Source organism: Phialemonium atrogriseum (genome assembly GCF_030411735.1).
Source record: "Phialemonium atrogriseum strain 8032-3 unplaced genomic scaffold QBC33scaffold_20, whole genome shotgun sequence".
In the NCBI taxonomy this organism is placed as follows: Eukaryota; Fungi; Ascomycota; class Sordariomycetes; order Cephalothecales; family Cephalothecaceae; genus Phialemonium; species Phialemonium atrogriseum.
The window spans coordinates 650,415-663,521 of NW_026848157.1; the positions used below are offsets into that span (position 1 = coordinate 650,415).

At 55.6% G+C, this 13,107-nt stretch overlaps 2 protein-coding genes across 2 annotated transcripts; one reads left to right on the forward strand and one right to left on the reverse strand.

Moving 5' to 3' along the window:
- Positions 1-1,925: 1,925 nt before the first annotated feature.
- Positions 1,926-5,849, reverse strand: QBC33DRAFT_496159 (DNA repair protein rad8; the record flags this gene model as incomplete). The annotated part of the gene is made up of 4 exons (XM_060425567.1): positions 2,881-5,849; positions 2,739-2,830; positions 2,142-2,676; positions 1,926-2,069 (listed from the first exon to the last, which is right to left on the reverse strand). The coding sequence occupies exons 1-4, from the start codon at positions 5,653-5,655 to the stop codon at positions 1,926-1,928; spliced, it is 3,546 nt and encodes a 1,181-aa protein (XP_060281578.1). The 5' UTR covers positions 5,656-5,849.
- Positions 5,850-8,650: 2,801 nt separating this feature from the next.
- QBC33DRAFT_177346 (uncharacterized protein) lies at positions 8,651-10,029 on the forward strand. The gene is made up of 2 exons (XM_060422407.1): positions 8,651-9,549; positions 9,647-10,029. Exons 1-2 carry the CDS (start codon positions 9,086-9,088, stop codon positions 9,864-9,866), a joined length of 684 nt encoding a protein of 227 aa, XP_060281579.1. The 5' UTR covers positions 8,651-9,085; the 3' UTR covers positions 9,867-10,029.
- Positions 10,030-13,107: the final 3,078 nt, after the last annotated feature.

Here is a 13,107-nt window from a genome sequence, read left to right on the forward strand (position 1 = left end):
CTCCAGGTTCCCAATAGGAGTACTACGCAGTACAATGCAACCCGTCGAGGCCCAGCCAGTCGGCACTGGGTGGTGCGGGCGGCAAGCAAGCCCTACCGTAGGATGGAATGAAAAGACGGGATAAATCAAGGCAGTCCACACTCACAATCGGCGATGATTGAGATCGCCATCTGACTTGGCAACGCCAGCAGGTCTCGGGCTGGGCGGGTGAGCAATCATGTATTTGAAGATGCTGTCTCGGAGAGAGCCCGCCCTCTTGTCGTCCAACGCCGAAAGCGAACTTCTCCCTCCTCCTCTTCCCCCCCCTCCCCCTCCTCCTCTGCCGCCGTTTCCTTCTTGGTGGTGGTTGACCTTCATCAACGATGACGACCGCGGCGTCGGTGGTGGTGGTGGCAGACAAGGGTCGCTGCCATAGGCATGCATATTTTCGATCGATGCCCTCGAAGTCTCATCGGTCCTGCAAATCGCCCCCCTCTTCCCACACTGGCTACCGAGACTTGTTGTTGGTAAGTGAGATGTCGGTTTCGATTTCGACGCGATGAACGAGTGTGTGGTTGGTTAGTTTGTATGTGTGTTTGCTGCTCATAGTGAGTGCGAAGTCTCCCGCCTTTTGTAGGCACGTCAAAATGCACTTCACTGCATGATGGAGCCATCCAACTCATCAATTGCGGGTCGAGATGTAAGACATTGTTTTCGTCGTCTCCCCTTTGCCTCGCACCTGCAGCAAGCGAGATGGAGGCGGCGACAATCGGATGGTGTCATGCGCTGCCCATTCGTCGTTGACGACATCAGTATCCCTCTATAGCTCCCCCACCATCCCAAAAACCGGGTAGATTAACTACCTCTACTGCTACTATTACGAGTCGGGTCTCAATTTCGACTCAACCCTTCGGTCTCGTCTCCCTTTCGTCGCAACTCGGGCTGCCGGTAGCGGGGCAGCAAAAGAATTGGTGGGGGCAGGATGGCTCCAGCGCCAATCCGAGGTACTCTTGCCTCGTATCGACCCTTAACCCATTTTAGTGCTCGCATCAAGGCGCCCCAAGTCCAGCTGTCGTCTCCCACGACGTGTCAACATGATGCACGAGAATGCGCTCGCGAGAAAATGAAGAGGGGCAAAAAGCAGCTAATTAGGTATTACCGATTGCCATCCAACCATCCCATTCATTCTGGATAAAATCGAGCCGGCCGGCTGGCCAAGGATGGGGCCGCCCCTCCTTGCCCTTAAAAATGTTTGGCGGCCGAGACTCTGCTTCCCGGAGCTGCAATTACCTGCAGCCTGGACGATCACCAAGTGTGTACCAAGATCCCATATCCTGTTTTTCCTTTTGTATGGACGGCAAATCAATGGGCGGGCTCGGCAGTACTGTTGATCATGAGGACCCAGGGATAATAATAAAAATAAACACCGACACCCCCAAAATTGTGTCGTCACCGACTGACCTGATTGCGGGAAGCAAAGCCAACCTACCTGTTTCGGCGTTGCCACCTACTGTCCGACCTCTCAGCTCCACGATCGAAACATTGTCGAATCACACGATAGTCCGCACCTCTCTCCTGCCGCCGTCGCATAGAAACGAATCAGCTGCCCGGCCCTATGGGTGTACAACGTACCACCAAGACCTCGGCCTTATCCGCAATAATGGCCTTCACGCGACACGCCGACCCGGCTATTGTCCCCCAGTGCCATCTAATTGGTTCTAGACCTTTCTATTGAACCTCCCAAAATTTGTACAAGTATGTACGTCCTTTCTTTTTCTCCGTTTCCGCCCATTATCTCCCGTCCCACGCAGTTCCGACGAAAAACATGCTCCCATGCCATCATCCGTGTCGTACGGGTCAAGCGCCGCCCTTCCTGATGCCAGCAATAAATAAATCAACTCATTTAACCTTCAAGCACCTGTGAATCCCATCAAAAGGTTTTGTCATCAGTCGTCATCCTCATCATCATCGTCGTCGTCGTCGTCGTCATCAGCGGCAAACCGGACGCGTCGGGAAGGCCGTGAAAACGATACCTCCGACTTGCTCGTCGAACCGGGCCCGGGCCCGGATTCGCACGGGAGTCGCCTCTTCTTTCCCGGCGTGGGGGTGAGTATCGTCACTATCGCGCCCTTCTCCTTGGCCATGATCGTGTCCAGCACGACCTCTTGGCTCTGAGCCCGCTCCGTCGGCGTTGCACTTGCTGCTGCCGCCGTCCGAACCGCCACGCGAATCCGGATCCCGCTGCTACTGGTCTTGTTGCCGTCCGTTGGGGACACGGGTACCGCCACCAGATCCTCGTCCGGGTGCGCCAGCCCACGTCCGAAACCGCGTCCAAAGACGAACTGGGGCGTCTTGAGCATGGCCGTCTGCGCCGGCCCGCCTGGCTCTTCGGCCGGGAGGGGGATGATCCTCGCGTTCAGGATCCAGTTATAGATGGGTCTGTCGTCGAGGATCGACCTGCATTTCCGCTGCTCGGCCTGCGTCATCTCCTGCCGCCGCTGGACAATCACTTCGTCCATGCTCCCCCGGAGGACCAGGGTCTCCACCGTGACCGGCTTCTTCTGGCTGATGCGTCGTGCTCGCCCAATGGCTTGTGCCTCGACTTGGGGGTTCAGGACCGGGTTGATAAAGTAGATCCGCGACGCCGAGCGCATGTCCAGCCCGAACGCAGCCTGGCTGATCTCCATGAGCATGACCCTGCGACGATGCGTATCAGCACAACAATTTAAGCTGGTCTCCATGTGTCGATCGCGGCTCACCTAAACTTCGGGTTGTGGTTGAACGTGGCAACGTATTGTGCTCGCCGCTCGATGCTGAGTGACTTCGAGTAGATCAGATGATGGATTTGTAGCTGGAACCCGTTAGTTTCGCCATCAGCGCATTTCTCTCGGTTCTACCCACAATTTCTAGCATGCCTGAAATGTAGTACGCCACGTTGTCGTTCTCGTAGAAGATGATGATCTGCTCCTCCTGTTGATGCTTGACCACCTGATCCACCAAATACGAAAGTTTGGCCGAGACGGTGGAGATGATCCGGGTCTCGGCGAGAGGCGCTGCGATCTCGGACTCGCATTCTCCTTCGGCCAGAGGAATCTCGTCCATCCTCTCCAGAGTGCCCAATGCTGTTGACCGGTGCTTGCCCAGCCTGCTTTTATCTTCTCCTACCTGCGTGTTTCCGGCGAGAGTCGCGGTCGGGTTGCCATTGTGCTGCGGTACGCCGGAGGTGCCATCTAGCAACAGCTGCAAGTCGAGCGCCCTGTTCAGCTCCGCAAACCCCTGCTCCTTGAGTTTGCCGGTGGTGAACAGCAACTGTAGAGAAGTGGGGGCGCCCACTGTTGGCTGCAGATATCCCTGAAGAGCAAGAACCATCCGAGAGTCCATGTGTACAGGGCCGTCCATCGTTCGATCAAGGGACCAAGCATGGCCCAGGCCAAAGGGGAAGTTCTCAACGTATATGGGTACCTCATGGAGCATGTGGGCGTGGGTCTTGAGACTGTTCTTGGCGGCGATATGGCCGAACGAGATCGCTTCACGAAGCATAGCATGGTCCTCGGCGGGTATCTGGACCTTGCCGTCGTCCAGGAACCTTTCCGCCGTTCCCACAATCGTGCGGATGGCGTCCGGAGAGAAGAACGAACCGCCGAAGAAACTGGCCGCACGTAAGTTAGAAACTAACTCCATCAACGCCTTCCTCTGACGAGCGTGGAACAAGTAATCTTGATCTGTCCGTTGTGACTGCACGGCGTTGGATATGATGACCATGGAGAACAGGTTAAGGGATAATTTATCTTGATAGGAGCCATCGAGGTAGACTACCCTCTCGTTCACAACGGGAAGGAGTTGAGCAACTTCCGAGACGCGATGTCGGATGATCAGCGATTTCAATGTTGCTTTGAGGCAATCCTTCCGTCCGCTGCTGCGCGGGGAATGCTTTGGCTGCATGACATAGACCGACCAATCTGCGAGCGTGTCGCCGACTTCTGTCATCGTGTTTGCCCACGGCCGCGCCTTTAGATAGAGCGCTGCGATCGAACCGATCCGCCTCAGATCGTCCCTTTCTTGCTCGTTCGATGATTTGCCTAGTCTTTGGCTTCGGCCCGCCTCGTCGGGCGTGCTGGGCACTGAACTGGCGGGGCTCTGGTCGACCCCGAAGAGGCCCTTCGATGGTGTTCCAGTCACAATCCAACGGGCCGAGATTTGTAAGCTGTCGAGCATGAGGTGCAGGTTACTCTTGTTGCTTGCCGTCGAGTTCCCGAGCTTGTGACCTTCGTCAACGATACAGCGTTTGAAGTGGATCTGGGCCAATGGCGATTCGGGGAGATAGGCGCCGTCGCGATCAGTAGTCACATCGAGCCATAGTCTCTCGAAACGAGTGCTAGAAAAGAGAAGGATATCGTACTCCAACAACTCATGTACCGGCGGCAACTCCTGCTTCCTAACACAGACAAGCACCTTCAAGCCAATTGTGTGCTTCGAGATCTCCTGTTTCCACTGCTGGACAAGGTTGGGGGGTACGACGACGAGTGTGGCATAGCTGAGAGAGACCTTGATTGATGTTCGTGGCGCCGACGGCTGGCGAATGTTCTTTCGCCGCCGCCAAGGTTGCGGCAGGAAATAGTGACCGGGGTTTCTCTGGATGGCCTCGACGCATTTGGCGTACTCGGTGCCATCCTCATCATCGGTGCCAAACCACAGCTTCCACGGCACGGCGTTCCTGGTGATACAAGCAGCGGCCATGTCCGCCAGTGACCCAGTTTTTGGTCTGTTCATCACGGAATTCCCTCTGTGGATGTCTGGAGCCTGCGAGGTCTGGTGCTTTGTCGCAAGGATCAGAGCTAGACAGATCAGCGTCTTCCCTGATCCCATCTCCTCAGCCAAAATGCCGCCACAGACCCCGTCGTAATACCGGGGCTCCACGAGTCCGATCCCGTCGATGGCATCGTAGTACCACGGGTTGCCGCTCTGGTCGACAACTTTCACTAGGCGAGGGTCAAGAACTTGCTCGGGTTGGACTTCCTTCTGGAGCATCAGGGCCGCTGATCGTCGCTGATACGGATAGAGCGTGGTCTTCAAGCCGGGCACGTCGCTATCGATCAAGTTATAAGCAAACGCTCTGGCTGTCGCATCGCGGATTAGCCTCGGCTGTGGATCGGGTGAGGGTATGTTATTGAACATCTGAAGCAGAGATTGATCATCATTGATCTCTGGGCCGCCGTGGAAAGGCACGGGTTTCGAAGAAGGGCCAATTCCGGCTTCTCCATGCCAAGTGCTCTTGGAGAAATCAAGCTGAGACAGTAAGCTCCGCCTGGCTCTCCGGAGCACGGGGTCTTCGCGGTCGATGGAGCGCCTCCCAACATCGTCCGGCAAGAGGTAGATTCTGAGAATGCCTTCCTCCGGATCGTCAAGGCTGACGCTGAAGCTGAACTGGACCCACCGCTTCCGCAAGAGCTGGACATATGGAGAAACGGTGTCGGATGTGAGTAGGAACTGCCCAATTGCTGGCGCGAAACCAGGCTGCTGTTGGAGTGGTTCAGGATCAGGACCCAAATCACCAGGAACAGGCTGCCACCGTTTAAGATCAGATATCGGCCATAGTCCACTAGGGACATTGCTTTCGTCCCGCTGGATGAGGAGGCATCCGACCGGAATGTAGTCTTGGTATGCTGAATCACCCATGGTGGTCGGGTCAGGCGAACGGCGGGGCGGCGAGAAGCTCGTGAAACGTGTATGGATACGGGACGGCAGTCAGCCCTGCTACACCACAGTTACGAAATAGATCCAACTTGGTGTTCCCAGAGGTGCGACCCTTTTAGATGGCACGTCAGAAGGCGGGGGAAGGCCGATACACCGAGTTAAACTTTGACTTTGACTGGAAATGATTGAGGCTGACAACCGTTGCAGTGGATCCTTCGCACAGGCCATTCATGAAGGTACCTAGCCAATGATGTTGTCAAAAACTGCTAAAGATGTGGGGCGACATGCATCCCCAAAAGACCAGGAACGCCGACGACCGCAAACACTAAGATGGACAACATGAAATACTAGATCCAGACTGTCTGTATCAAACTAGTTGCCGAGCAGAAGCTTGGACATAACTCCTGCGTTCAGCCTTATAACTAATTTACTAACTGCGGGTCGAAGCCTGGAATGATGTCCCTCAGCTCCTCACCTCATACCACCGCCCATTCTCTCGATGTGCCTCCGACGCGTATCATATCAAGAGCACGACGTCGAACCCGGTGAAGGACAAGCCCTGTCTTTCCATGCGCCGCCCCCCCCGCCCCCCCCCCCAGCCGCAGGCGGAGCGAAGGCACACGTGCAGAGCATCTAGGCGCAGGTGGCCACCGCTTTTCTGCCTCTTAGACCCACTGGCAGACAACGTGTCAGGCAAGCAAGCGGCCGGCACGCATGCGCCGGGTCCTTGCTGAGCAGCGCCGGGAGCCTCCGACAAGAAGCCGGACCAGAGGTTTCCAACCACGGAGGCGAAAAATCCCAGGGGCATTTTGTTCTTGCAGGCTCCAAGGTTCGCCGAGGGTATGTTTGAACAGAGTTATCGTCTTAAACCTGGCCGGCGGCGCATCGTACGCCAAAGCTAATCGATCATCCCTGGCCCTGTCTCAATATTTCCCGAGGCCATCGAATGCATGGAACGGGGAATCTCCCGAGGTCAACGGCAGGAATGATGCGCCACAGTTGTGAATTTCGCATGCCAAACGAATGGCGAGAGGGGGAAATACCTGTTTGGGGGCAAAGGTCCCGTCGCCACTCGTTAACTGCTACCTACCTGTTAGCGAACTGGAGGGGGATCATGGAGCTTGACTAGGTGATGTTGGACATCGTTCCCTTTGCGGAAACAAAGGTTCCAGGCAGTCGTGGGAGGTGAACTTACGAAGCGCCGCTCATCGGCATACCCGTTCTCGGTCAGGAAAAAAAAACCGGCACCGCAAACCACAACACCTCTCTAAATAGCACCATTCTAACTGTAATTGCAGCCTCCAAAAATGCTTACCAGGCGCCTTCCAACTTAACACAGCTTTGTGATTGCTATGGGATTGTCTCTACCTATCAAATGATCTTTTCCTGGCTTAATATAACCTAGTCTTCCCCAGCTAGCTTGGTCGATACTGTTTGCAGTGCCGGTTTTTTTTTCCAGACCGAGCCGTTCAACCCCTATATGAGCAAGCAGGTAGTGAGTAGTAAACTTCGGTTGCACCGCAAGCTCCCTGGAAACGGCCGAGAACTTGGGTTTATCTTTGACAGCTGCCATCCCGAGTACGAAATGACCTACCAATATTGGTGGAGAACCGTGGATATTTGTCGCGAAGGGCCTGGCTGGAGGGGGAGGGGCCACAGCCCCAAGATCTACGGATTAAAAGGCGCCTTCCGCTGCTAGTGCCTGCCATTAACGTTGAAGGATCGGGATCGGGTTGCCCATTTCGAAAACGGCGCTCTAATTATTCCCGATGTCTCGATACGGAAAGGGGCTAGCACGATCTCAGCCAAACACAAATGAAGGCAGCAAAACAATTTCCAGGTAGTGTACTTCCACTGCTCCCCCACCACCATCACCCCAACCTACCTACATATACCCAAGGTAGGTAACCACAAGACCCAATGTTTAGGTAGGCACTGTGTACGGATCCGTATTGCTGCCTACCCTAGCGTGGCACAGGCATGGATGATGCAGGTGCAGGTGCAGGGGGTCAGGCTGGCTTGGAAGGCCCACCGATGCTGGCCAAGTCATACGACAAATGGTCCGTGAGCCAGCAAGCACACACTCCCCTCGACCGCCAAGCCTGCTGAGCAAAAACCTAATTTCCTCCTTCTCCAATCTCAGCCCTCAGCCTCTCGACAGCTCAATGCATCTGCACTTTTCGTAGCCGCTGGCCCGTTGCGGGCAGAGCCTCCTACTCACAGCGGCGGTTGAGCCGATCGTAGTCTGCTTTTGGGTCGCGAGATTGCAAAGAGTTGATCTGCTGTTGCATTCGTCTGAGTTCGCCCCTCCACACCGTTTTATTATTGACCCCGATCGTCTCAATTCTACATCGATCCTGAGGCACTTTGATCGTTTCTTCCTTCCCGATCGAAACGCCCCTGCTTCTGTGATCGGCTCCGATCAGGATGTTGAATGTTTCTCTGCTCGGCTGTATGCATGCATGCATGTTTTGTTCGATCGCAAGTGGGTTGAGGGTCCTGCCTCTGACGACAACCGTCTGGGAGGCCAGCTTATCATCTACACTAATTCATTAGCAGATCGTCATAGCGGCGCGATTCAGTCGAACCAAGAAATTTCCCAACTGTACGAGTAGGAAATATGAAGGATAACAAGAGCACCTGAGGTGCGATCACACACCGCCAATCTCGATATTCCTTCCTCACCCCCCTCCCCACACCCGTAGCCATACCCCGTGGTGTCAATCTGCGAATTCCGCCAAGACATGCGACTATCCGATTTCACCCCGCATGGTGTCCGTGCCGTACGCCATGTCATGTTTCTGCTCAGCTCCCAAGCGCATATGATGGGGGCCAAAGGGCTACCCGAACCTTGCCATCAGCTATTTCGGTGCTGTTGCCGCTTTAACGATTCTACCTGGCTCGTGGCTATGCATGGCCCTAGGCATCCTACAGGAACAACCTTGCCTATATGGCATCTCGACCGTGAGACCAGAGCCGATCATCTTCGAAGACTTCGGGACTTTTTACGACGCCTTTCAATAAGTCTCTGGAAGATGCCTCCCCATGTCCTGTCCTCTCCAAATCCTTCTCTTGGTATTGCAGGCTCAGGTGCACTGGTGCGCGTCCCGACCTTGTCTGCCCGGAAGACAATGCTGGCGGCCAGTCTCGGTGGTCTTGGAGTAGGAAAAAAAGGATGCCCTGGAGAAAGCAATCGGGGAACCAGTCCGAATGTCCTGGAAAAGCTCTGCCGCCAGGTCGCGGGACCTGCCGTGACCGGCCCGGGGCCGGATTGTCGGCCTTGGCTCGCACAGGAATAGCTCTCCGCATATGCGGAGGATGTCGACTTCAATGGCTGCTAAAGCGGCGGGGATTCACCCACTAATTACAGCAAACACTGCTCAATTGCTCCTGCACCTTCGCATCCCCGTCAATGCATTCGCAGCAACCACCCCCAGACCTTGACCTGCAGCGGCCGTTGGCCCACCCCTGGGAGCGTCGATGCACCCTCCTGACTGGCCAGAGGCCAACCACATCGACCAGCCTCAAGATCGTGCCAAGACTGTTCCATCATCCACCTTGCCTTTCCGCTGCGGAACCCGTCCATTCGCACAACCTTGTATCTTGCCACGTTTTCGTCTGTGCATTGTATGCATTGTGCGAGGTTAATTGGCTTACGACTGAACCCTGCACCTGGACCTGCAAGAGGCTTGAAAAGGAGGCTTTTCAACTCCTTTTTCCATGGCATAGCACCATCTTTGCCAATTGCCATTTGCCATGGCTTCCTAACGTCTACATGCTTGCACCGAGATGCGAACAGACCGGTCTAGGTCCTTTTTCTTGGCAAGATCGCCGTCATCGCCTCATCCGTCAGACACGCCCCCCAACCCACCGACGGCAAGTGTCCCATGTTTGCGCGTTTGCGCGTTTGACAGTTGTTTGTGTTTGACAGGTGCAGTCACGATTTGCATTCACTGATTATGCGTGAGCCCAGGATCAAAGATGTGTCCCGGCATCAGGGTGTTACGTTTTCCTGGGGTCTTTTCGGGCCCTCTTCCCTACGATCCACTTGCTCGCTCTTTCTTTCCTGGCCCAGGCGTTCCCCTGCTCGCGTCGATCCCACCATTTCGTCCCGACGGAATCGACGGGAGAGCGCGGATCATGGACGACAATCGGCGGCAGGACCAAGGTTCTGGATGAGCACGCCACCTTAACATCGCTCATAAGGCTGCGCGGCCTGTCCAGCTTCAGAAGAGCGGAACAGGTAACCCGTTAATCCAGCAAAACCCGCTGTGGGTGAGGGGAAGGTGTCGCGAGGAGGGGTCGACGCTGACAAAGAAGGGCGGAGCCCTCAGTTGGTGTGGGAGAAAGGGGGGGGGGGGGGGTAGAGCCTATATCTCAGCCCTGCTATACTCCCGGGCGTGACCACCATATTCGACGCCTCCCCACACCAGCGCAAGAGAGGGGACAGCGAGAGTGAGCAGGCCAAGACGATGGCCGTCATGAGTGGTTTCGTCTCGGTCTGCCTGTCTGGTCTTGGCTTAGGTCTGCATGGACGCGGCCTTCTGCGCGTTGCTTATTGCCCCCTTTGCCAACTCATCACGGTGCCACCTGCAGGAGGGGGGGTTAGACGCCCCTCCCCCCCTCTTTCTCCTCACAAACACTCTCGAAAACTCCTTCCTAGCACGGAAACAGCTTAGTCGGGGCGCACTGTAAACTGGCTTCCCCCCTCCCTTCCTTCTTCCCTCCCCCCCCCTCTTATGTCGCCCTCCTTCGCTCGGCCTCTACCGACGCGAAGGCGAGTTGCGCCCATAGAGAGCCCTTGCACCTCCCGTCGTTCACGCACACCATCGTGTCGTTATCGGCTCAACCATACCACAGTCTACCTTGGGTCGCTTCTCACCGGGAAGCCAACGGCGTGGGCCGACGGGGTGGCTCAGGAGATCCTCGATCAAGTTCCACTCCACTGCTCGCTGCAGAGAAGACACGACACGTAACTTATGCCGAACCGGGGAGGGGGGGGGGGGGGGGGTGTCTTGCTTGGAAAAGGGAACGGGGTCAAGACCAATAACCACCATTCTTCCAATGACGCCGGGCAAGTTTTTCCCAAGTGGACCACCTGCACGCGCCAAATAGTATCCCCTTTCTTTCGTCGTGTCCTAGAGTCCCCTTAGCTCGAGGCCCGGCCAGGCCGACCGAACCAGCTGACCCCTTCCATTCCAGCCCAATACTGGGGCCCATATAGGCAGAATCGGCTGTGAGATTGCTGCTGCGCGTGTCGTCTGCTGTTGGGGACCGTTGGCGTACAGCCAATATTTGTGGCTGGGGAGGAGAAGGGGAGACACCACCCCGCTCACGAAGAACCGGGTGAGAAGAAAGACCCAACAGCCGGCACAGCGAGACGGGTGGTTAGCAAGCAGGAGTCGAGATGGCAGATTATGACATCGATCCCGTCCTGTCCTTTTGCCCGTCTCCCTAGCCCTCCCTTTTCCCATGCCTTCCCGTCCCATTCATGTGCCTCTGCCGTTCCAGCCCTGTCCTTCCCTCACGGTTGTGCCAGCGGACAACGTATGCAGGTCCGTCTTGGCAAGATGAGATAGTACGAAAGGGGAAGGGAGGGAATGGGTGAGAGGAGAGAGCGGGGGCGCTAATTGAGGGAGGGGAGGGGAAAGTGGGAGGAGCACACACACCTACATGCTAGCTACCTTGGGTAGGTATGTAGGCAGGTATCCAGAGAGGTGCAAAAGCCCCCTTGGTCGCCGGGCGGATAGGAATAACAGGCCGAGATAAGTCAGAGAAACCAGATCATGAGGGCAACAAAAAACAAGTTCTCGGCGGTGCCTAGCGCCTGGGTCGTGGGGTATAAGACATGCAATAACGTCTGTATCGAGGCCAAGTTTCCTTTCTCCTTCTTTCTTTTTCTTTTTCTTCGTCTTCTCCTTCCACCCCCCGGTTCCCACACTTCCTTTTCTCCTCGGCAACTGCCAGCCCGGCTCCTCCCATAGGGTATGTGCGAACCGTATAACCGCACGTACATATGTTATGTTCCCTGGGCAGTGGCTGGCCCGTCCCGAGCGAATCCCGTCCGTCTGGCCTTACCAGGTATTATATCCCATGCCACACCTTTCCTTCATGTTCATGGGAAGCATTCGATCCGATGATACCTTCGCTCCCCCCTCCTCTCCGCTGACCGCCTTGGTACCACCCACATCCAAGGGCCCCCGTAAAGTACGATGCCAAGACCAAAGGAGCAGGAGGTGAAGGTGGCACCGAATGTATGCGTTGTTTATAATAGTGCGTCTGCAATATGGGCCCCCCCTTCGTCACCGGTGAGTAACATGATGATGCGGAGCTAAGATCGGGGCCACCGCATGCATTGCATCCCATCCCATCCATGTGTGTTCGCAAAAGCTTCTTCGATAGCGAGACATAAGAGAGAGATCCGAGTCACCTTGACGTAATTAATATGCATGCATCCATCCATCCACTCATCCAGTATAGGGTCAGCCTCAAAGGAAAGAGTCTGCGATGAGGGAAGGATCGGGGAGGAGGGGGGGATGAAAAAAGGGGGGGAGGGGAAGTTAATAACAACAGATGCGATGGGCACCTCAAGAAAGTGGGACAAGAGGTGAGAAGCAATGGAGGCGTTTATTCTCGTGTTCCCATTATGTGACTCTTGAGTAGTTATCCAATCCTTGGGGTGCTCCCGCGATCCTCATGGCCCATTTATGTTTTCGTGAATCGTGCGTGCTGTGTTGACCCCGCAAAGATAATGTCTACCCGCCCAGAGGAAAGAGGTCTCGATGGTGCAACCCACAGCCAGCAAGCCACATATAGCACAAACAAAGGACAAGAACGAAAATGAGCAAATACTTTGGGCACGCAGCCAATCCCCGTTCAACGAGGAGGGAGTGGGCAGGGACGGGTAGCCCCTCGCGGCCTGCAGACGACTGCAGTCTGCAATGGCTGCACCATCATTCTCTGCATGCAGACATGTACGTAGCCCTCTCACGCCGCGGCCAGCCGTTCCTCCCTCCAAGAACCCCTATCATACCGCCGGTTTGCCACGGGCAAAGTTGGGATAAGCTTCTCGTTTTGTCGGCGCGTAAACCGTAGTCGTATGTCCCACCCAGCCAGGCCACAGAGTTTCCACTGAACGGCCGGGACTGGTCCCAAATCCTCCCCAGCGTCATGCATCAATGCCCCTTGAATCCTCCCAAATCATCCCTGCAGGACGCCGAGTCCCATGGTTGGAAGATAAAAAGCGCCGCCGTAGGAGAACCATTGGGATCGAAGCTCGAGAGCGCGGAAGAGACGGTATTGGGATCCGTTTCTTTGGGGGGGGGGGGGGGGGGGGGGGTGGTGGGGGGGGGGGGGGGGAAAAAAAAAAAAAAAGCCGGGTTTATAATAAGTGATATGGGTTTAAAAGAGTTTCCCGGTAATGGAAAAAAAAAA

Bases quoted from the DNA above. Each gene is read 5' to 3' on its own strand.
- QBC33DRAFT_177346 (XM_060422407.1), top strand. From the start codon at position 9,086: ATGCATTCGCAGCAACCACCCCCAGACCTTGACCTGCAGCGGCCGTTG. The intron at 9,550-9,646 runs GCAAGTGTCCCA...GCGTGAGCCCAG, and splicing joins CGCCCCCCAACCCACCGACG to GATCAAAGATGTGTCCCGGC.